Raw genomic sequence first — 25,126 nt, 5'->3', positions numbered from 1 at the left:
TAGAATACTTACTAGTCTTAAGATTTTATGGAAAATATACTGAACGCTAAAAGTTTTATTTTTTATTAGAAACTGTTGCAGAACTTCCTAAATAAATAAAATACTGTATGGCACTAACAGGCCAAGGAGAGGAAGAAATTAAATCAAGCTACTGTATACATACATGGTCGGACAAAAACTTCCATCATAAACAAATACTATACTGTATGGTAAAGTATGAACATTCTGGGACAGGATAGCGTACTGGTCCTACAAAATGTTTACAGAGGTTACAGTGGTTGAGTTTGAATGTCTACGACAAATATGTCTATGTCTACAACATGTGCGTTCAAAAATTACTAAACCAAACACAAATAGAAGGTAAACATACATTGTATACACACTCACACACGCAGGGACTAAATGTCAGAGGCAGGACTGTCTGATTTATGTAAAAAAAAAAATACCAAGAAAAATGTGTGAAATAATAAATAAATAAAGATATTTTTGGCTGTGCTGCATCAATTTTAATACTTTAAAATAAAAAATGTTTTCAATATATTACATATACTATAACTGATTTTAATGAAGAAAACAATAAACAGTTCAATCCTTGTTTTAAATGTTTTTTTAAATGCACCTTCTGAGTTTCTTTTTTTTCTGGGCCTGGATTTTTTTTTGCACATCTGCCTTCGCACTTCACAGATAACTCCTTTATATTTTCAAATAGTGTACATTAGCATAGCCGCAAATAAACATCTCACCATAATAGCTTCACATTTTGGAGAGAACGCTTAATTGTTTTGTTTTGCAGAGAGTTAGAGCAGAAGATCAACAGCAATCTCATGTCTGACTGGTAAGTATGAAGCCACAGCTGCCAGACAGTTAGCTTACCTTAGACTAAAGACTGGGAAACAGCTGACCTGGCTCTTTCCAAGAAGAGCAGAATCCACCAGTTAAATCTGGTACATTTCACCTTTTCAGAGAGTTAGGTGCAAGATTCCTTCTTTGTCAACAACAGTTGCCTAAAACTCCTGTTTTTGTATGAATAAAACACAGAAGATATACTGTGTTAATTAGTGAGTTTCAAATAGGATACAAGGATTTAGTTAGTTACATTTTAATTTCTGTCAGTCTCACTGCAAGTGATGCTGCCAAATGAACCAATAAATCCCCGTCATAACAAGCACAAGCCAGTGAAGAAACTTTTTTTCTCATGATCGCACAAATGCATTCTCACAAATTGTGTCGTTTTAGACTACGGTACTGTAGTGTTATTACTTGTGTACTTCCAACCATGCTATGAAGGACAAAAATAGACAAAGACAAACATAAACAGATGAATAAATATATAAATAACATCAATACTAAATAATAGAAAACAAAACTAATAAAGAAAGAACCTTTCTCTTGTACAGATAACAGGACCAAAAGTAAGAGAAGAGAGTTAAAACCATGAAGATGATTTAAAGTAAGTTAAAAATAAATGTTTGAAAAGTTTTTGGGGTCTTTAATTAGACTGCCAAAATGTCAAACTACCAATAAACTCATCTGCTGTTATTATCCCGCGAGTCGAGAACAGAGAGGTGACAGTAAGGTTGTGTGTGCTCTAGCGGTTAAAGATTAACAGATACAGTTGAGCCTGCATGAGTAGATGTCACCTGAAAACACAGTAGTCTGAGTACAACGTGTGGCGACAGGTGACATGATGGCAAGGAGGGTTTTTCTGGGAAGACAGAGAGAGGGGGAGAGAATCAGAGTTTGTGTTGGCGCTGTTCAAAGACCACGGAAGCCCTTCAGGAGTAGATGGTGATGACCTCACGTCCACCTCCGCGCACTAAGAGGACCCGATTGAGACCTTCAGTGAGAACCTCGAGGAACTCCATGTCTGAGAGACAGTCACAGTGAAGGATGGTAGCTTTTTTACTTCAAATATAATTTCAAAAAACAAGCAATACGTCTAAATGTCGTAAAGCAGCAGGTCCCAAACTTGATGTACCCTGACCACTAGGGCTGGACGACATGTCCTATTAAATCAAGATTATTTTCAGTCTTATAGATGAGTCATGATTCTAATCTAATGTTTTTCTCTCTGCATAAACTGAAAAAATACTATATGAAATAATATATACGAAAATATTTAGTAAAAGCAACAATAGAAATGCACCACTGACAAGGCTGTGATACTTATCCAAACTCTAGGAGCTGCGGTGAAACAATAAAAAGTAACAATTATTGGGACAATTATTCATCTGCAAAACATTTGCAGCTGGTGGTTCAGATTTGGGGCCAATCATTTTCAGCGTCCTTGAAAACCCAGGCTTGTTAGTTGTGTAAATGGGTACCATATATTTCCTAGTATACTGCAAATGCCAACATGTGTTCCTTGTTGTATGAGCGGACACTGAAAAGGGAGACACCTCTAAGGCACACATTGTTACTGAACAGGTTTGTCAGGCTGACACTTTTGATTCACACAGAGTTTTTACAAGCTTTCCTCAAAGCAATACGATCTATTTTCACATCACTGAAGTCATATGACAACCTTTATGTCATCGTCAACTGCTGTCGACATTACATTCAGTTGTGTTGTGGGAAAGTACACATGTGGAAACCATGACAGCTTATGTTAATGTTGTGACTCCAGATGACCATTTTTCACCACCATTGTTTAAGAAACTGCGAATGAGTCACGTAACGTGATTTCACAATCTCGGCTTTTTGTCACATTGACTACTAATAAAACATCAAAGAAGAAGAAGAAAAAGAAGTGTTGGCAATTGAGTTGCACTGTTTGTAATGTCTGCGGCATGTTTTTACCAAGAACAATGTGTGAAATAATAAATAAATAAAGATATTTTGGGCTGTGCTGCATCAATTTTAATACTTTAAAATAAAAAATGTTTTCAATATATTACATATACTATAACTGATTTTAATGAAGAAAACAATAAACAGTTCGATCCTTGTTTTAATTTTTTTTTTTAAATGCACCTTCTGAGTTTCTTTTTTTTCTGGGCCTGGATTTTTTTGCACATCTGCCTTCGCACTTCACAGATAACTCCTTTATATTTTCAAATAGTGTACATTAGCATAGCCGCAAATAAACATATCACCATAATAGCTTCACATTTTGGAGTGAACGCTTAATTGTTTTGTTTTGCAGAGAGTTAGAGCAGAAGATCAACAGCAATCTTATGTCTGACTGGTAAGTATGAAGCCACAGCTGCCAGACAGTTAGCTTACCTTAGACTAAAGACTGGGAAACAGCTGACCTGGCTCTTTCCAAGAAGAGCAGAATCCACCAGTTAAATCTGGTACATTTCACCTTTTCAGAGTTAGGTGCAAGATTCCTTCTTTGTCAACAACAGTTGCCTGAAACTCCTGTTTTTGTATGAATAAAACACAGAAGATATACTGTGTTAATTAGTGAGTTTCAAATAGGATACAAGGATTTAGTTAGTTACATTTTAATTTCTGTCAGTCTCACTGCAAGTGATGCTGCCAAATGAACCAATAAATCCCCGTCATAACAAGCACAAGCCAGTGAAGAAACTTTTTTTCTCATGATCGCACAAATGCATTCTCACAAATTGTGTCGTTTTAGACTGAGGGCATTAAATTGAGTGCAAAGTCATAAATCTGTTTAAACCAAGTGATTTTTTTCTCTGTATTTATGTTAATGTTGACAACCACCTTCCAATACTGCTTTTAAAATATTCACATCAACATCTGAAGGTCTTCATCCAATATTTTCAAACAATTAATTATTATAATTTACAGCACTGTAGTGTTATTACTTGTGTACTTCCAACCATGCTATGAAGGACAAAAATAGACAAAGACAAACATGAACAGATGAATAAATATATAAATAACATCAATACTAAATAATAGAAAACAAAACTAATAAAGAAAGAACCTTTCTCTTGTACAGATAACAGGACCAAAAGTAAGAGAAGAGAGTTAAAACCATGAAGATGATTTAAAGTAAGTTAAAAATAAATGTTTGAAAAGTTTTTGGGGTCTTTAATTAGACTGCCAGAATGTCAAACTACCAATAAACTCATCTGCTGTTATTATCCCGCGAGTCGAGAACAGAGAGGTGACAGTAAGGTTGTGTGTGCTCTAGCGGTTAAAGATGAACAGATACAGTTGAGCCTGCATGAGTAGATGTCACCTGAAAACACAGTAGTCTGAGTACAACGTGTGGCGACAGGTGACATGATGGCAAGGAGGGTTTTTCTGGGAAGACAGAGAGAGGGGGAGAGAATCAGAGTTTGTGTTGGCGCTGTTCAAAGACCACTTTGAATATGTGTGTCACGTTTTTACCAAGAAGAATGTGTGAAATAATAAATAAATAAAGATATTTTTTGGCTGTGCTGCATCAATTAATAATACTTTAAAATAAAAAATGTTTTCAATATATCACTTATACTATAACTGATTTTAAGGAAGAAAACAATAAACAGTTCAATCCTTGTTTTTTGTTGCAGTTTTTCTTTACCTTTATGACCTTGTTACCTTTCATTGTATTCTGTGTTGCATGTGTAGTACCAGATTGTTTTTGATTATCTTTCTGTCTCTTCCATTGTGCAGCAATGTTTTTCTGTTGGAAACATCATTACCTGTTGTTGGAAAATAATGGTCTTTACTGAAATAATACTCAAAGAAAAATAAAGAACGTGTGTGAGATCTAGGATACAGTTTTCTTCGCCCACCCGGTTCTTTGGTGGTCCAGGCATGTTGAGCAGGACCAGTTTCGCCTCCTTAGACTTCTTTATGATGACCTCATTGAGCCGCATGGCTGTGTGCATGCGCCTCAAGTCAATCTGGCTCCTGCAACACGAGGTCACAGAGGGTTTGGTTGATAAGACGGCTCTTTAGCTGCTCAGCTCATCCTGTATGTCTTGCAACAACATTTTAATACTTACAAGTTCTTCCATTCCCTGCAGCATTTTTTGCAAAGAAATAATAAGGAGTGAGTTACATACAGGAGATGCACACACATTGGAACCTGCATTTATTGGTGGTTCGTCGGTTTCTTTATTGTTAATAATGTAACATGTGCACATGAAACAGAATACGTGGGCAGGGCTTAGTTATAAGAGGAATTTAAAATAAATCCTTTAGATGTGATTGAAAAGCTCAAAAGTGGGCATGGCTTATGGTGACTCGATATGGAGCTGTAGGGAGAGATGGAGCTCTGGAGATGCGGAGGACTCGCCTTAAAAGTTACATTACATTTCCAGTATACAAATATTCATTCAGTCATTTATTTACTTCAACAGAAGCAACACACAAATTCGAATGTTAGTCTCCTGTTTCGGTGTGATCGCAAGTCAGATCTGGCAGATTTGCAGGTTAGAGTTCAACTATAACTGAACAGATGTGCTTGTTCAGACAACGCACTGATGGACTGTGTTTGGAAATGGGGAAGTTATTATTCTACCCTGTTTTTTTCACTCTATGACTATCAGATTACAAATTGTGGCATCACTCTTACTGTTTAAAGTCAGTGCTCTGATTAATGTTAACATGTTATTTGTCAAAAATCATCTACTATAATATTACTCTACTAACAACCACCTAGTTAATGGTCAGTTGTGATTTTTTATTTTTTTTATTTTTTTATTTTATACACTTTATTAATCCCCGAGGGGAAATTTCTTCACTACAGCAGGGGGGCTCTCAGGGGGGAGATGCTGCAGCAGGCTGCCACTAGCGCGGCGCCAGGTAACCTGACCTGAGGTGCATGTTTTTGGATGATGGGAGGAAGCCGGAGAACCCGGAGAGAACCCACGCATGCACAGGGAGAACATGCAAACTGATAGGTGAGGTTAGCTAATCGCACCAAATCACTTTTTAAACGAGAAATATATTGTAGTCCCAGAGTTTAAGATGAATTATCAAAACTATGTTTAACAGAAGGAGAAAATTTCTTATAAAAACACTAAAAATGATTTTAGACCCCTGTTACCAGAGATAAATAAATAGTTAATACAGGGACACACAACTGGAACCTAAAAATATATCTTTGTCATTTTCTCCTTCTTTAAGTTCAAAGTTTTGTTTATCACACGCGCAGGAGCCACAAGTCTCTTTTTAAACTCTGGAACACGGGTCGATACACACAAATATTTACAACTGGCCCATGTCCATGTGTGTATGTTGTGTGTGACATCTGCTTCCTGTGCAGTACGCTGAGCCTAATGAAGCTGGCAGCTCACTCACGGCTTCATGTTGAAGAGGTCTTTGCCTGCCTCTGGGGTCGGTGCTAAAATGGTCTTTCCCTTGTCGGTACCCTTGCAGTCGGTCCAGGTGGCGGCGCCCCCTGGAGACGCAGCAGGGGACGTGGGGCTTGTATGGCTGGTTGGTGTGGAGGCGTTCTTATTGTGGATCAGCTGCACCTGTTTTGGGTTGGAGACAGCCTCAGACTGGGAGGTGGACACCGTGACGTGACAGTGTAACATAATGAAAGAGAGAAGGGAGACACTGTCAGTAAAGGTGAACTAACATCACTTGAGTAGCAAGTGGAAAGAGTAAAACTGCTGTGATAGAAGCAGGTCTGTCACATAATACTGAACACAGAGGAGCAGAGACAGAACAGGTGTGAAGAAAGTGAGAAAAGGAAGTGCAGCAAATGATCACGTTTTCTCTTCAGGGGTCACTGCAGCATTACCTCCTCCTCTGGTTTTTCAGCCACGCTGGCTGCATCCTCAGCACTGTGCTGGGGGCGCACGGCTGACATGTTTTTACGTCGAATGGACCCACGGGATGAATCTGTGATGCTCTGGATCTGTAATGACAAAAAGGAAATACATTTGATTTCTAATTTCCTTCTGGAGATCTTTCTTTCTACCTTCAGACCATTGAGTACAAGTCCAGACACAGACACCTTATTATGAACCAAATTTCGGCCTCAGAGTGAAAATGTGAAGTGATGATGAAAATGGTAAAATCATTTCCAAGCCATGTTCTGTAGTTGTCAACAATACTTCATTTGTATTTTTCCCCAGTTACACATAATATAGACCTTTCTGGTTTACCTCTCTCTCCATCTCATTCTTGGTCAGATGCATCTGTTTGAGGATCTGTGATCGTTGCTCCATTATCAGCGTCTTCTCGTAGGTGTAGGCTGAGATGTCTCCGTCATGCTTTAAAGAGAAAAAACACATTACCATGTATCACGTGTTGTATGATAATTTGGTGAAACGTTTTTTTTTTCTATGGATAAAAGACTGACTTATTCAGAGCAGATTTTTTATAATTTGAAAAAAGAAAAAAAAGTGGGACGTTTGTGAACTCAGATTATGTGTCAGAAAAATGTCTCACCATCTCCACCACTTCCACCTCAGCATCAATGCGAAGGTGATATAGGAAGGTAATGAGATCTTTCTTCATCTGAATGCTATTGTCATCCAACTGGGCTACAGTGAAAATACGCATCTTGCACTTCCTCCACACCTATGGCATAAAACATGAACAGTTATACATAAATAGGCAATGTGCCTTAAAGACATGTTCTTTTTAACCCATTGAGTCATATCAAGCCTTCTGAAGCATAAAGAACCCACATTGTCTTGTTTCCCACCTTATGCTGGCGCAGCAGGAAGGGAAGAAGCATCAGCATGCCTCCATCGTGGACAATCCACCACACATCGATGTGGCCTTCAGTGAAGCGCTCCCCATTGGACGGATAGCTGTAGATATTCTTTGGAACCAACAAGGCCAAACTGGCAATAGTTGTCTCTCTAACCACCCCTGAAGAGGGACAGAAGAAATGTAAGATAATGAAGGGCCTGAGGGTCACTTCACTTTTCATCAGTTTGTTTAAGTCACCCCATTCATCCATCCTGTATGTCACAAATCTCTCCATATAAACACTGTATTTACTCCAACTTAAAAGAAAATATATTCACAAGATCTAAGATATCTTTCAGCAGTGAACTGACCGATGAAGTTCCTCAATTGCTGGTGGTACTCGGGCTGTTTCCAGTTACGAGGCCAGCTGACCATTACAGTATTGTGCTTTAGACCTCCGAGTCCTCCAACCTGGATCAGGTGGGACGTCCCATCTCTCAGGTTGGAGGAGATGACCACCTGAGAGAAGCCCTTCACCTTCTCTGTCTCCATCAATTTACGTAAAGACTGCAGAGACACACAGAGGAAAAGGAAAAGCGTAGGGACTTTGTAAATATAATAGTATAGATTGTATGCATCAAACAATAAATCACCTCTGGCAAAATCCATTACACAACAATAACTCCCTTGCACTGCTGTTTTGTATGTTGTTTTATTCTAATTCATTGCACTGTTGTTTAGGTTTTGTTTAGTTTAGTTTAGTTTAGTATTATTTATCTTATTTTATTTTATAGAATGTGCATTTTTTTATGCTGCTGTAACATAAGAATTTCCCTCTGAGGGATTAATAAAGTATCTATCTGTCTGTCTGTCTGTCTGTCTGTCTGTCTGTCTGTCTGTCTGTCTGTCTGTCTGTCTGTCTGTCTATCTATCTATCTATCTGTCTATCTGTCTGTCTGTCTGTCTGTCTGTCTGTCTGTCTGTCTGTCTGTCTGTCTGTCTGTCTGTCTGTCTATCTATCTATCTATCTATCTATCTATCTATCTATCTATCTATCTATCTATCTATCTATCTATCTATCTATCTATCTATCTATCTATCTATCTATCTATCTATCTATCTATCTATCTATCTATCTATCTATCTATCTATCTATCTATCTATCTATCTATCTATCTATCTATCTATCTATCTATCTATCTATCTATCTATCTATCTATCTATCTATCTATCCAAACAGTAAGAGTTGGATGTGTAAATCCTCTGTGTATGTATCACAAGTTCAAATCAATACTGGACGAACCTGCTCTGCCCTCTGAGCTTCAGTATAATTGTCGAGGAAGGTTCCTTGAACCAAGGTGCCAACGATGGTCAGACCCTTCCCTGCTTTCAGTTGATTGGTGAGAGAGAGCAGGCGAGGCTGCTCCACATTCTGCTCAGCATCTACACCCACCAGAACCAGGATCTGAGGCCTGACAATAAAACAAAAACAGCAGGACAGTGAAACAAGTCAGTTAGAAGTCCACAAGCAACTTAAAGACAAAGCATCTCAAAGTCAAGATAATCTGAACTGACCTCCAGTTCTTGGTATGTGGTGGCCCCTCTTCCAGCCTCATCAGAGCAAAGCGTGCAGCGCTGAGTGAGATGCCACGAATCCCATCACCCCACTCCTTCTCAGCTCTGTTTCAAAGCAGATAAATGAATTAGCGCAAAATGTATATAATCAGTAAATATATGACTGTTAACAAAGGAGCCTTATAAAAAAATCTAAACGAGCCCAATCCTATGATTTTAAAAACTGTCTGCAACATGAAATAAAAGATGAAATAAAAGTTTTCACGAGTACTTACCCACAGAACTCAATGTATTTGTAGATGCAGGTGGCGATGCCCATGGCGACAATGGCGTAATACCAGGAGCAGATGAACATAAGTGACAGACACAGGCTCATACCCAGGAAAGACAGAGCCCTGTGGGGAGACAGGACGTAACATGTTAGGTCTGACTGGAAAACTCCACCAGCTTCACACCGCAGGCTAAAACACAGCAATGAACAAGGCTTGTAAACAGGAAGTTTGGGCTAATGCTACTAAAACCATCATAAAGCCAGCTGAGTTATAAACCTCTTTTGAAATCTTAAACAGCATCTGTCGCTTAACAATAAGAATTAGGCAAGTATTTATGATTATAAAACATGTGTGGTACTATTTAGGTGTATGTTTTAAATTTCTTTGCGAGATGGAAGGATATGACTTCACATGTTTGTTAGGCCTCAAGAATACACACAATGTATTCTGGTAACTAACCACGGGGCACCCGACAATAACGTCCCCCACTGGTTTGTGAACTGCTGTTATGAAGCCTCCAGTCTGGAATTTCGGTGGTCGACACGATTGTGTTTTTTTTTGCCGCCCGAAATGACCATATTTCAATGAGGTGACGAGGAGCGACGGGTAGATCTGATTGATAACCTGACACCTGACTGCCCCTCCCCCTGTACTTTATGAGAGAAGTTGATGCTTTTTGAATGGCAGCCTATTGGGAAGTAGGTTTTCAAGCCAGCCCCTGGTGGCCCTTGGTGGTATTACACTTTAAGGTACTTTTTCAATTGCTTCACTTTTCAGACCCAAAGACTGTGTTCATTTTTTTTTATACAGTCAGTACAACTGACCCTAGATGTAAATTTAGTTTTTTTGTTTACCAGCACACTTGATGGGGCACCTGTAAATGGTATAAGCTACATGTTTGGAGTGTTTCTAACACACAGAAACTCACCAGTGGTAGAACTTAAAGCGTGGTCTCCAGTTTGGTGTCCTCAGCAAAGTCTGCAGGGCACAGGCAAGATTGACGAACATATAGCACATCAAAAAGAACCTAAAGAAAGAAGGACAGCAAAGGAGAAAAAGACAGAAGTCAGACAGTGACAAGGACCCTAACTACAGTAGCTGTGGTCAGAAATGAATATACACTGCTGTCCTTACATGGAGAGGATTGGTGCAACTGCATCCAGCGAGGCAATGATGATGCCAATCTCACAGATGCAAGCTGTGAGCAGGAGTGCCCAGGTGGGCTCCCCATTGTCTTTCCCATGGCCAAACACCTGCAACACACAAAATGAGTAAAGTATGGGATTTTAATTATGTAATAATAATGTTATTGAGTTATAATGTTAAAAACACTTTTCTGCTTTTATGACAGAGATACATTTGAGCGTTACAGTACATGTGTACTCACTCTGAGGAAGGGGATGATGCCATCCCTCGAGATGGCCTGCAGGAGACGAGGAGCTCCTGTCAGACTCTGAAGTCCCGCTCCACAGGTGGAGAAGAAGGAGCCGATCACAATGACCCATGGAGACGGCCATGCAAGCGTACCAATGACCAGGTTACCATTGACCCCTTCACCAAACCTGTGGAGAGAGGTGAAGAACTCAAAAGCTATAATACAACACTGAATGTTACACCATCAGCACATTTGTAAAAGTGAACTCAGCAGTTCAAGTCTTCGAACTGGTGACTTGTGAAATTAGGTCCACATTGAAAACTCAAAGAAGGATCCAACGAAAGGATTCTAAAATAATTGTCTGCTGAGCCGTTAACCTTGTACGAAGTGCTCGGACCAAATGTACCAGCTTGAACAAACTACTGAACTGAAGACGGTGTGAATCAACGCTAAGTGTCGGGTAATGTAAATGATGATGCATTCACTAACTGTTGTACATAATGTAGCGATTTGGATGCATTCACCTGAAATGCCTTTGTGATGCCTTTGTTTATGCTGATGTCTGTTTGAATGCTGGTGGGACTGTGTAATAATTTGTGATCTGTAATTTTCTCTGATCTCATCACGCACAATTGGCCTTTTGCTGATCCCTGATTCTTATTACAGACTTTTACAAGTCCTGTTGGGCTTTCTGTTTACAAACTTTTATATAGTTTTCAATAATAATATGATTAAATGCTAATTATTGTCAGGTTCCACATTTTACAGCGGTAGATTACAGCACTCAAACAGCTGCAAACCATTGACAGTGTTTGTTGAAATAAAAATAGAAATAAGTTAGAAGTAGTTTAATGTTTGGGGTGAAATCACTGCCTTGGGCGGACTATTTATTTCCAAGTAACTTTTCATTAGCTGTAAAGGTCTTTAATTTGCACATGATCGCATCAAACATGATATAAAGATAAAAGACAAAACCATAGCATCATAAACTCTTCACAGGATACAAGATAGATAATAAAGTTAAACATTTTGATGCTTTCATACCATTAAAACCATTTTAATTAGAAATCTACTAACTATATTGTTACCAAATGTGCTACAGCATGTTGAAAAGACTATAAATATTTTCATTTTAAGGCTGTTACATACATAAAATGCAACATGCATTATCATAAACAAGAAATAAACTGAACAGAAAATGTTGATCATGTCAAGCACAACATTTAGGTTTGGTTAATGGAAACCGGGACGAATAAAGAGTAAAAGGTAGGAGGGAAAGTTTTATTTCAATATCTTTAGTGAACAGGAGATTTTAGATTTACAGTTTATTAATAATATTTTTTACTACTTTTGGTTTTGGAGATGATTTATATATATATATATATCTATATCTATATATAGATATATATATATATAAATTATAATTATATCTAATCATATATAATGAAAATGTACAGAACTCAGCTTACTTGTCTCTTAGGACAACTCCTTCTATACAAGCACCAAACAGCACCACACACGATATGTCTGGGAAAAAACTGTTAAGGTACACATCGTTGAGATATTTGACCCAAATATAATCAAAACATGAAAAAGGTTATATTAAATTCATTGTTGAGAACTTTGGATCCACAGAGTTTATTTTAAATCGTCTTTGGCTTAGTGAAGGATACACACAGTGGATGTGGTGGTGATGGCTGCAATGGTGCCAATGGGGATCGACTTCTGAGCATCACGCAGGTCTCCGGAGCGGTTGGAGCCGGCCATGATACCTGTGGATGGAGCATGATGAACTAATCAAGCACTGTGCCTTTAGAACTGCATAAAGAGCAAGATAATGTGGACTGGATCCTTATGACCAGACTCACAATAATGAGGTTCCTGAGCACAGACATACTGTTTTTGCTGAGGTGAAGACAATTATTAAAAACTTTAGCTTCGTTTTTAAAAACCAAACATTAAATCAAGACAGCTTGATGCACAATGGAGGTACAGTAACTGCTCTGCTTTCTCAGTGATAAAGCCTGATGCCTACACTAGTAATAACATTGATATGATTGGAGTCTGAGAACTCAAACAAAATAAATTATTAAGTGAAAATAGAATATGTAAACATGAATCTTTTCCCTTGTGGACTATAGACTCTGATTCTACGGGTGGATGCTGAGGAGAAGTGGGGCCTATAAAATGTTATATGAAGGCAAATGATTGGTTGTGACAGCAGATTTAGCAGCAAAAGAGCGAGCCGAGGACAAACTTAATCCTGCCATCATAAGAGTATGCCACGTGAGTTTAGTGTTGAGCTTGAGTTGACTGTCTGAACCAGTCAACAGGCTTTACCATTTATATAGCAATTTTATTCACAAAAGTCTGATACAAAAAAAAAAGCAGGGTTTCAGTTCATTAATGTTAAAGCTGCAGTTATCCACTTGGGTGCAGCAAAAACAAGCTGTTGATACAACACTGACATATGGCCTTAAATGGTTGATAGGGAAAACTTGTTGGCCAACAGTTTCCTATTTAGACCTTCAGCAAGCATCTCTGAGGACAAGAGCCAGTCAATGGTGTGATATAGAGGGTATTTACATTAATTGCATTAACACTTCATTTCCAACAAGTGTTGAGAACCCTGCTATTATAGAGCATAGTAAAATCAATGCTGCAAAAAAAAAGTACTTAAAAAATAATCTAATCTCCAAAATAATCTTGCACTATCTGCTGTTCAGTGATCTACTATGTTTACTTCGGACCTGTGCAGTTTTCCTACGGGAATTTTTAAGAGCATTTTTAACTGAAAGCAGCTGCCTGCTATGCCTGGAAATTATGCTGATTAAAGTGTTGGGATTGAAACCAAAACAATGTTAAAAGTTAAAAGATGCTGAAATTAACATCAGACCTGAGGGAAAGTGCAGAGTCTGGTGATAAATCTCAGGAATATTTACTGCCACTAACTCATTACTTGCCCTCATTTGTTCCATTAAATGTATCGTAAAAAATAGAGATCAGAGCAGCTTTAAGGGTAGTTCTGGAAAACACAGTCCTCCGCCAGACGAGGGCCCCCTTGTCTCTTCAGTGGGCCGATCTGGTGCTGACCTGTGACAGACGGGAAGTATATTCCCACCAGCAGGGTGAAGAAGCTGGTGATGTCAGCCATGACATAGCGGTTGGAGCTGGTTACGGGACTGTCTGGATCCATTTCAGATACAAACCCACGCTTCTCCACGATCACCCCTTTTTCCAGATAGTTACCAAACAAGTTTTCTGAGAGTAGGAGAGGGAGAAGGAGTGTTGAAAATAATAATGAGCAAGTAAGAGGAACTAATCTTCAATCTCTACTGGTCTGTGGTGCACACTGTGGTACTCATGGGTGACAAAAGGTGATTTGTGTTAAAATCATACCTGCCAGGATGCCACTCGTGACCCCTGGGATGCCCTGTATCTCGGTGACGTTGTTGTTGTTGAAGTATTCGTCACAGGTGGCATTGAGGTAATCAGAATCGCAGAAGGACCTCCACAGTTTGGTGGTGACGGTGTCATTGTCTATTTCAATGACCTTTGCACAGACGTCATACCCTTTAGAGACAAGAGTTCGATTCCCCAGGAGACAGACACTGCAAAGAAAGTCAGCAAAGGCATGACAGTTATGTGCTTGAATTCAACGTCACCGCAGACTTTGACCAAAGAATGAAAGAATCACTTACGGAAAGACAGGGGGATCGATGGCAGTCTTTATGACTCCGGCGTAAACAGCCACAATAGAAAGGATGACGCAGGCCAGGAAGACCAGCGCCAGCTTATTGACGTATTTGACACCCACAAACACCACCAGCGCCATGAAGCTCAGCACAATGGTGCCGTACACCCGCATGTTGTTGAGCAGAGCTGCCTCCGCCTCGGGCCCCTCCAGGCCCTCGATCTTAAATATGGCAGCCTGAGGAACAATATAAATCTGAAAGAGTGGGGAGGAAGAGGGTGAACAGTGGAAGAAAGAAGGCGTAGAGGGGATGAAAAGAATAAGGCAAAGTGTGGTGAGGTACGATCAGAAAAAGTGGGAGGAGATAGTGACACTGTTCATTACTATTTACTTGTGCGAGGATGCTACTTCAGATATTCATATGTTTGGTGTAATCTCATGTAATCTTGCATCTGTTCAGCAAGAGTAACATCTCATTGTATTTTAAACAAACAACAAGAAAGAGTGTCATTCTATAAGTTCGTTTAAATGCTCTACTTCTGCAGTGCAGCAGTAATGACATTTCTTTACTTCTTATTATAAGAGACAATTTCTTATATTATAACAAGGTATAAAACCAATTCTGTAATGAGATATATATTCAACACAATGCCAAGATTTCTTGTTATGTTGGCATGTAGTGTTGTGATAATAACAAAAGTCAGATTTTTTTTTTTCCTCATAATGCCAATGCTCCTTGATTTATCTGTTGGTTCTAATGAAGCCAACTGTGACACATCATTACATAGGTAAAGTGGGACCATGTTCTTTTGACCTATTTCAGAGCAGTTAGAATAGCTTTATGTTGACCAGCTCAATTAGCTGGTTAGCTGGTCATCTAGCCATCTACAAAACTGAAGGTTTTAAGGTACTCACAAAGTGCCATATCAATGCGGAGTAACACTGCAAGGGTCGATTGAGTCATTATTACTACCTGCCTTCCCTTACCAAATGCCTCACTAATTCACATGCTATGCTAACACTATGCATCCTACGCTCAGACACAAAGTACAACACTACCTAGTACAAAGTCTTTGTAACAAGTTAAGAATGTGTACTATCTCTATAAACTGGGTTGAGTGAGCCCCATGACTCCTTGAGAAGGCTCAACAGCAGTCCTGGCGTCCCAGAACTACTCCCCTCAATACTGACACCCACCACCAAACAAGTTTATGTAGCAGAAAGACCAGTTACCGTTTTGAACTTGTTGGTACAATTTAAAATAGACATTTAGCGCAGCTAATGATAACACAAACCGTACCACAAAACATTCCATCAATATAAATGGAACATGGCCTACTCATAGCCTGCATGTGGGTCATTTATAGAACATCTGTAAAGTGACAGAAAATAACGTAGTTTACCCTCTCCTCTCTAAACTGCACGAGTCACTGCATACACATCGGTCACACGGCGCACTACACCACCAGTGAAATCTAATCCTGTGGAAAACACTGGGACCACATATTTTTAATGCAGCTCTTAATCCTTTGTTTTGATCATTTCTCTGAGTTTAACTGTGTAATAATGAAAAGGACTTGTAAAAACTCTCAATATTTTTCAGCTGTGTTATTATTTACTGCTAAATAATCAGCTCACTGTAACTGAATCAATTGAAATGTTAAAAAAAACTTTATAAAAGGTCATAAATCCATAGTCCTGACTGTGTAGCGTAAATGTCTCTGACAGATCTTGTTTGAGCCTCATGTTGGCTAAGGCAAGACACAATGTGAGTTAATGCTTTACAGCAGACATTTTTCACGAATATATCACAGGCAAAAGTAATTCAATTATGAATGCATCTGTTTCGTTTATGTATCTCTGTAGTCATACTAGTGAATCAACAACAGGACCCAGGAACTGACACACTTGAATGGAATGCAGCCTCAATTTACTGTATTAGTTATTAGTTACATTTGTGCTTTTCCTGTCCTGATAATGCAAAATGTTTGCAGTAAAAAAGGGTCTTATTAAATCTACTTACCAGCAGAATTTCAATACATCCAAGAATGTACATGGCACCTGCAAAAGTGGTGCCCAGGTAGAAGCAGATCCCAACAGCTCCACCAAACTCGGGCCCCAGGGAGCGAGAGATCATATAATACGAACCGCCAGCTGAGAGTCACAAATGCACAGAAGTCTCAGTGCACTATTCTGTCACACAAACTCACTAATACATCCCTCCTGGAAATCCACTCACCTGGTACGACTCCATTCGTTGCAATGGCACTCATGGAGATGGCTGTGAGCATGGTCTGAAAACAGTAGCACACAACAGAGGATGATTACAGCACTCTGAAAAGTAGCACATCAAATTAAATATGGGCACAGGTGGGCACATCAAATTAAATATGGCTGACAGCGAAGCCTTGATGAACTGAATTGTTGGTCGCAGAGATGACTGTACAGCTAGTTAGGCACACACTGTCGCATCAGTGATTCTGTCTGCTATGGCCAGAGGCGGACAGAAACGTTTTACATTTGCTAACCATAGTACTATTCACTAGCTAGGACCCCGCCTCGGCTGGGGGCGAACCTTCATTGATTGGGGGAGATTAAGCCAGGGTGAGAGTTTCGCGGTTTGGGGGAAGGCTTAGTTGAGGATCCACTGCGGCTCCCGGGCCTTGCAGATCCCTGAGATCTCCATGTGGGACGGAAAGATAAAGGCTATGAAACATGATAACCATAAGTGAAACGGTTTAACAAGAGGGAGGGAGGGTGGGATGCAGAAAACGTGAACAGGCCGAGGTTTAGAGTGGGTGGATATTTATAGGAGTGTGGCTGGAAGTGGGGGAGTGGTTGAGGCGTGGTCCTGCTCCTGAAATTCAGCTAAAACTTTATCTCCAATTGTTAAATACAATTTTCCTGTAGGCAATTTGAGCATTTCTATTTTGTGGGACTTTTATTCTACTACGTTTAAGAATAGTTTTAGTTTTTTAAGCATTTCAGAATGACAATGAATTGCAGCAGCGAGTAAAACAGAAGCTACAACGGCTGGAGTTGATGTCATGGTGCTTTTTTTAGTAACTTTAATGAGGATGAAATCTGGTTAGCAGTCCACTACGCAACAACCTACTGGGAGACATCAGGCCACCCAACTCTTCAGCTTAGTTTCAAATACCCCCTAAAAAACAAAACAAATTATATCGGCAGTTTCTTTCTGGCATATGTTCTATACATTTGTTTAAATGCAGTCTGTTAAACCTCCTTGTATTTCAGTGTTATCAGTAAGCAGACATATCAATAAACTACATGTAGGGCTTTGTGACTTGTTTTTGAAAAGTGCTATTACACTATTAAGTTATTATTAATCTGGTTATTGATGCAATTACAAGTTTGTTTATATGAAGGTAACTCATAAAATAATGTTTTCTTCCTATATGAAAATTATCCACAAAAAGTGAACAGAACACACTTAAAACATCAATAATAATAACAACAACAACAAGAAAAAGAACGAACAAACAATATATTGATCAACAATTCTTTTGTTAAAATGACTTGTATGAGCATAAACATATATTAAGTTTGAATTTAAAAATTGTTTGTAATTGGAGAATTTTATGTTGTGGTGCTGCAACTTATTGTTTTCTCTCTCTCTATATAAAAATAAAAATGACTCTTTGAAAACCTTTCTACTTAGAAATCAATGAAAACCAGGTGGCACAACAGGGACTGATCTGACATGCAGTCGGAATAAGCAACCAGCCTCCCTTGTTTCAAACAGGATTTAAGCAGTATTTACCCAAAACTGAGAGCTTTTAACATCAACAAACAAATTTACAATAGAAGCAGAATGTCTATCCCGGGCCACAAATCACCCTATAGCCCCCGTTCGGTAAGTACGTTTTACCTTTTTTTGTAAGTATCTGAAGTAAATTCTACTGGTGGTATAAAACCTGTCTAGAAATAAATGACAAGCCACTATTTTCTCTGTCGTGTTGGACTTTGCTATTTTGGATAATCAGGCCTTGCAAGCAGAGAACATCCGCAGCTGCGGCTGCGGCTTCTGACCACACAGCCATTCAAACCGCTTTGATTTTTTTTTTTTTCATGTTCAGCCACATACATTGCTCAGATTGCAAATAAACCAGTTACTATTTGGGAGGAAAATGTTGTGGAGAGGATTATTAAAATCATCATAAGGATGGTGAGTCTTTATTTAAGGATTTAAAATAGCATGAGATTTTTTTCCTTCCCCGTTTGTTAGTATTTTATGAATATAATTTTTTTTAACCTGGTCGTTAATTTAGCAGTAAAATGACAAACTCCGAAAGGGAAATGTAGTGCTGATAGGCTGTTTGTGGGTTTATTGGCAGGGTGCCTTATGCCAAGATTTACAACGTGTCTCATCAGCATCTGCACTGGTGAAAACTACATGTATACAGCCTGTTATATATATATGTATATATATATATCATAACAGCTCGTAATCACACACTCCCCTAATATATACGCTGTGTGGGGGAACCATCATGTTAAATTAGTTAATCTTGCCAGTTTACAGTTCCATTGCCCAGTTTGAAATTTCACAAGTATTTTTTATTGAAACATCTGTTTTCCCAGTGGAAAACAGTCATGAGCTGCAAAGAGGGGCTGCATTACATGAACTTCAGCAGGAACACGTGCGGTTTTACTCACTGTAGAACAACACATGAAGACAATTATGAAGGAGCCGAAAACGCCGCCAATCCCAACCATCCACGTCATCCGCAGGAAGAGGATCACCCCAAAAATATTCTGGATACATGGTAAATACACTCCCATCAGAGTGCCCAGTTGAGGTGCCTGGAAAACACGAAACAAAACACAACACTTTTTTGCATCACTTTTCCAAATAGCTCATCTTACTTTTCACATGAATGGATTGAAACGAGGGTTATAATCTTTCCGTGAACACTTTGTTGTTTAGTCTCCTAAAGTACATTATATTATATGCCTTTTAAATTCACGGAATTAGGACTTTCATTAGAAAATAGAGGTTTATTCTTTTCAAATAGGGTGATAATCCCACACATTAGATAGAAATCTATAAACCAGCTTGATACTGAGAGTAACAGGAACAGCAGATCCTGTTAATATAAAAAGCATCTGTCACAATTAAAGGGGCAGTATGTAGGATTTAAAGACATCTAATGGTCTGCAGATTGCAACCAGGTGAACACTGCTTGCCTCTTCCTCCTCTTCCAAGAGTGTAGGAGAATCTACAGTGGTCATCAAACTAAGGAAAAATGCGAAAGGCCCTGTCTAAAGTCAGTGTTTGGTTTCTTCCTTGTGGGCTACTGTAGAAAACATTGCGGTTCAACATGGCGGGCTCTTTGGAAGATAGGAAGATGTGTCGATATGAAGGGTTCATTCTGAGGTAACGAAAACACCTTAATTCTTTGCTTTAAGTGATTATACGCTAATGAAAAGATAATAATAATTATTATTATATTACATTCATGGCAATGGAGCTCCCTAAATCCTATACACTGAACCTTTAAACTAAAACATGACGTTACACACTATTTCTTTTTGGTCGCGGCACTCAGCAGGAAGTAGAAGACAGCTAATTAATAATCTTAACACTATCAATAAGTTAAAAGTGTTATGAGCATATGAAAACAAAAAAGTTTATCAAATTAGTTTTCCTTGTCCTGAAGTCTGAAGTGTTTGTGAGTCCTCAGTTGAATCCGGCAGAGCACTTTATGTAGAACAGACAGATGAAAATCACTGCATCTGTTTCGGCCACAGGGGAGCGCCAGCCCTATGATGCAATAACTGCCAGCACTGCAGGATGTGAAGTATCTTCTTAATATTGCAATGTTTCTCATTGTGCATATTCTTGACTTTTGCTGCAGGTTGTAATTTAGAATTGAGTGCAAAGGTGTTTGCAGAAACACAAAAATATGTTTTTGCTTTGCATGATCTATCTGCTTTATCACCCCACAATTTTTGTACAACTTACATGTTCTCATCAGTTATCGAGGAGTTACTCTCAGATAAAGGTTCTGTATTAATTAATTAGTTTATGTTCAAATCAGAGGCTCTTTTTAGGAAAACATTACCTGTAACACTTTTTTTTTCCTGATCAGCAGTCATTCTCCCAGGCTACACAAAGCCTGAACAACCACTTTCAATGACAAACTAGGGAAAGTTAATTCTTGTTAAGCCTGCAGTTTGTTATTGCCTAAGTTATTGACTGCCAGATTGTCAAGTGTTATGCTTGTAGTGGGTAAATTAGCCTTTGGTATATGGGTAAGTAATTTTAAAAGTTAAAGAGTTTTTGATTTGAACAAATCAGAAAACTAGCAAGAGAGAGCAGAGTCCGGCTCCAGTGACACAACTACAAACAAAATTCCAATATCTACGAGGTTTTTACAGTCAGTGACACACTGAGAGCAGCAGTGTCAGCTGAGCTTCAGCTGTTGAGCTCACTAGCTGCAGGTGAATGACTGCAGGACTCAGAGTACAGATACGGAAGCACAGCAGCTCTTCTGAAAAATCAGCTCCCAGATACATTTGCATGCCGTGAAATTACAAAAGACGGAAAGATTTAATGCACCGAAAACTGTTTCATTAGTATTATTTGCCTCACAATCCTCCACAAATAGCTCAGCCATAAGTCCACATGCATGCTTAAAATCTGATCACAGTTCAGAGCATGCTTTTTGGCCAGCCTTCAATATTAACCAACGCTAGTTATGTCCGAGTGTTGAGCAGTCTGGCACAGCAGGAATGGAGGAAATTGAATTCACAGTGGAGAAAATATTGTGACTATACTGTGTAACGGAAAAACTAACCATACTATATCTAATCCATCCTGAGACTGTTATCACTCAAGGCTGCTTTGATCAAAGTGCTGTCTCCTCCCCAACTCTATAAATTACAAGACCACTCTGCACTCTGGGTCAGACTCTCACAGACTCTCTGTATTCTGTATTGTCTGAACCTTTCTGCAGAAAGCTTTTACTAAAGGACCTTAAAGACGAATCTTGACTGAGACTCATCATTTCCAGATTTCCACCACAACTGTGGCTGACTGTTTACTGTGATAAATTACTGCAATGCATAAAAGTCTGTGTACACATCTGTAGCTGCTGTTTTTTTTTTTTTTTTTTTTTTTGTGATTTTACAAACCTCTATTTAATGCTATAACCACAGTTAATGGCTTACATTTAAGAAAAGGAATTACTGTACATTACTGGGCACACTGAATGATAATATTTGTATTTCTTTCAAATTACATAATGTTATTTAGTATTATAGATTTTCATGTAGATAAATAAATTACTAATAGCATATTCCAGATGAATTTTTTTTTCTTGGTATCATGACAGTAAGTGATTTTCTGCTTGTTTTTACAAGCTTTACATGGCCTTTAATGTACACATTGTAGTCTCCAATTAGTTACTAAGGCCAAACCGCGCAGACATGAACTTTAAAGAATACAAACAATCTTTTCTCTCTGATGTCAGTTTCATGATATTTTTCTTCACTACCCTTCAGTTCACGATGCTCCAGAGCAGTGCTTAACAGCTCACTAACAATAATTTACCTTGACAGGTTTTTTAGATGGACGTGCCCCCTCCTCATTGTTCTCTGCCTCTTCGTGCTCTTTGCTGCCAGTTGGCAGGTTGGAGTAGTTGGCCAGCGTGCTGAGCAGAGAGGAGACCATTGGGCTGGTGTCCATCTCCTCCTGCAGCACAAACACAGAAACAAACATCTGTATCAGACCTGGAGATCTATTGGTAAATCACAACCATCTGCATCAACTCAGAACAGAACACACATTCACATTTTGACCTTTCAACATCCGTAAGGTTGAATTTCACATCAACCAGCGTTACTGGTCACTGAGGAATGTCCTCACCTCAAAGAGAGCCATGTTCTTGCCGTCATACTGCTGGCTCTTTTCCGCATCAATGGCTGCACTGCTGTTCATGAAAGGACTGCTCTCTTTGGGGTTGCCATCACCTGAAACACAACGAGCAGCTTAAGAGTTGACTCTTCACTCATTCTTAATATACTTCAAAGGCTTCGGCAGGGTGAGGTAGAAAAATCAAGAGGGTAACTTACGAAGTTATCGTCTTATCGAGCAGAATTTATTGTTTTGAATGTTCTTTTTTCATGTTAAGTTGCACAAAGGAGAAATTTCTCAATACAAGACTTTAAGATTGGAAGATAAACTTGTTCTGTCAAAGGTAATTCAGCTGAAGCATTAATTTAGCTGTAGATGAATTGTGGATTTTGTCCCTTATTAGTTACATTGGAAGCATTGAAGGAGGACATCTTTTAAGAATATAGTGGAGGAATGCTGACAGCAAGCATAACCTATTTATATGTTCACATGGACACAGGACTACTTTTTTAAAACAGACTTAAAAATCACAAACGAGTCCATCACAGTTAGTTTAAAGCAGAAATTTGGAGAAAAGTCTCAACTTCCTCCGATTGTCCGTTGCTGTCAATGCAAGTCGATGTCAATGTTTTCCCCCAGAAACAGGTGTAGTTACTAGAGCCCACCCTGGATAACAAAACAACGTATGTCCCGCCTACTACATCCAACTCAACTCGTAGATTTTTGACTTAAAAAGCAAAACTTTTTGACTTGCAAGCAAAGGTTTTAATTCTGTGACCAAAATAAGAGCAAATTTGTTTGCAATGCAAATAATCATATTCTCAGTTTATATATTCTTACTTACAAACTTATTTTTGATTGCAGGGTGAGAAATTTGCTTTCAAAACATTATTTTTGCTTGCATAATAAAGACACATAAATACCTTCATAACAGAAAAGGAAAAGAGAATAAATACAAACAGGTGGAATTATTAGATGTTTTTTGATGATTTTCACTCTTGCGGGTCCTAATGGGAAGCTGTTCCAGAGTCAAAGAGTAAAAAGTGTCAGAAAGCTAAAAGCAAAAAAACAGAGGAATTGGGCTTTGAGTTGTTTATCATTTGTTTTTATTTATTTTCATTTTCATTTATTATCTTCTGTTGTCCAGTCTGCTCTTTGTTGGGGTGCTGTGCCTCTTTAGAGTACTGTTAACATTTTAAAGAGACTGACGGTATTGTACTGTTGATTCTTTTTGCGATTAATGAGTAAGTATTGACAGTGTCTACTGTGTCAGTTGTAGATTGTATTTACCATTAAATACAACGGTAAACTGTATGTACCAATGTATTTGTGTGACGGTTTAGCAGTCACACACTAGTAAGTAACATGTCCTTAGGATCAAGTCTGTACTGTGGGGAACTCCTCATTAATCAAATGAATTTGTATTTCTGTTCACACTTTGGGCATTTAGAAAATATTTTGAATGTCTCCTGTGTCTTTTCATCAGGGGATGTTCCTCTGCCTCCTTCCTCTTTTCAGCACCTGTACAATAGTGAGCACCAAAATTCAAGTTTTAAATCATTGCTTGGAGTATAAAGACATGTAAAAGCCTATTACAGTCGTGAATAGAGCCACATGAGGTGACATCCTGCAGCAGACAGAGTAGACTCTGGTTGCTCAAAGCAACACAATCAAGTCACCTCTTCCAATTCCCCGAGCTGCATCCGTATTATACGCTAATCTTTAAAGCAAAGAGAATCAGATGCCAGCCAAACTGCTCTCACACAGCACATAATCCTTTGAACGATGGGCCGCTCTCCTAAAGACGCATTGCCTATCAAACTGGATTTGAAAGCATTTCAGATTTATGTCGTTGTTGAGGTTTTGTCAGCGTCGTCTAAAGACCTGAACACAACACATTCAAAACACCTGAACACTTTTTGCCACTTCCATCTGGACTTCTTACTGAATCTAGACCAATATAAACTATTATAAAAAAATACTGTCGTAGCGGTTCAGTTTCAGGGGACGAGGCATTTTTCCAGCCGCCCAGTTTGATAAAATAATCTCAAGCTGCACAGTAGTATAACAAAGACATCTTTGCCACCTGCTGTGAGAAGGCCCGTCAAACTGCTTTTTGTGAAGCTAAGCTCCACAGCGGGTCTTTTACTTCCACTCTTGTAGTGTAAATTAAGTTGAGGCCAACCACCTGAGAATTCTGTAATCCACCATGACATTTAAATTTGCATTTAAAGCTAATTTTTGCTCCGGGGTCAGGATGAAATCAGCTTTTCAAAATTGCAATTTAACAGTGTTTTAGTAAATGCCTATGTGTGTGTGTGTGTGTCTTTTATATGAGTTCTTCATGCTCCTCTTTGTGTAAATTTTGCACCTCAGTCTTCAGATGTGACAATTTTTACAACTGAAAATGTCTCGTGTTTGACTGTGTGGCAAGGGGCAGCAAAATCATTTCCTCACAGTCTGGTCTTTACTCTGCCTCCTGACACTCAGATCTAAAAACTTTTTTATGTTACTCATGCAATAAAGCTGTGTGTAGAAGTCAGTGAATGAGCAGTGATGAGTCTTTGCTGGCTGCCCTGAGTTATTATCCACAGGACTGAGAGTGCTAAACAATAAATGTCCCTCAAAACATTCATACAAGTAAAAGCCGTACCTCCTTTTATGAGGCATTATTTCACTCCCTAAAAGTCAACAATAATCCATTTCTAAGCGGCACAAAAACAAACCTCGCTTGTCTATTTCTGTCCTCAGAGTAGAAGCCGCTT

The 25,126-nt window shown here is 38.8% G+C and overlaps 1 protein-coding gene across 2 annotated transcripts in view; it reads right to left on the bottom strand.

The window, feature by feature from the left end:
* Positions 1-1,246: 1,246 nt before the first annotated feature.
* Positions 1,247-25,126, bottom strand: part of slc12a5b (solute carrier family 12 member 5b) — a 44,084-nt gene continuing 20,204 nt past the window's right edge. The window contains exons 2-26 of one of the 2 annotated variants that reach the window (XM_069724103.1): positions 22,374-22,477; positions 22,059-22,199; positions 19,160-19,306; positions 16,719-16,773; positions 16,503-16,633; positions 14,487-14,734; positions 14,185-14,396; positions 13,879-14,046; positions 12,459-12,557; positions 12,255-12,312; positions 10,798-10,972; positions 10,545-10,663; positions 10,339-10,437; positions 9,414-9,533; positions 9,139-9,243; positions 8,867-9,035; positions 7,935-8,130; positions 7,574-7,743; positions 7,315-7,446; positions 7,029-7,136; positions 6,662-6,778; positions 6,214-6,416; positions 4,914-4,928; positions 4,685-4,818; positions 1,247-1,867 (exon numbers count right to left, since the gene is read on the bottom strand). In XM_069724103.1, the coding sequence (XP_069580204.1) occupies positions 1,776-1,867; positions 4,685-4,818; positions 4,914-4,928; positions 6,214-6,416; positions 6,662-6,778; positions 7,029-7,136; positions 7,315-7,446; positions 7,574-7,743; positions 7,935-8,130; positions 8,867-9,035; positions 9,139-9,243; positions 9,414-9,533; positions 10,339-10,437; positions 10,545-10,663; positions 10,798-10,972; positions 12,255-12,312; positions 12,459-12,557; positions 13,879-14,046; positions 14,185-14,396; positions 14,487-14,734; positions 16,503-16,633; positions 16,719-16,773; positions 19,160-19,306; positions 22,059-22,199; positions 22,374-22,477 (3,317 nt within the window). In that variant the 3' untranslated portion in view covers positions 1,247-1,775. The remainder of the gene's footprint in view (positions 1,868-4,684; positions 4,819-4,913; positions 4,929-6,213; positions 6,417-6,661; positions 6,779-7,028; positions 7,137-7,314; positions 7,447-7,573; positions 7,744-7,934; positions 8,131-8,866; positions 9,036-9,138; positions 9,244-9,413; positions 9,534-10,338; positions 10,438-10,544; positions 10,664-10,797; positions 10,973-12,254; positions 12,313-12,458; positions 12,558-13,878; positions 14,047-14,184; positions 14,397-14,486; positions 14,735-16,502; positions 16,634-16,718; positions 16,774-19,159; positions 19,307-22,058; positions 22,200-22,373; positions 22,478-25,126) is intronic. The other variant, XM_069724111.1, reaches the window with a different exon arrangement.

This window comes from Brachyistius frenatus, unplaced genomic scaffold (assembly GCF_029030835.1).
Source record: "Brachyistius frenatus isolate BFR_SWC_R1_liver_20210118 unplaced genomic scaffold, ASM2903083v1 Contig_6, whole genome shotgun sequence".
NCBI classification, from domain to species: Eukaryota; Metazoa; Chordata; class Actinopteri; family Embiotocidae; genus Brachyistius; species Brachyistius frenatus.
This window is presented reverse-complemented; position numbering and strand designations above follow the sequence as displayed.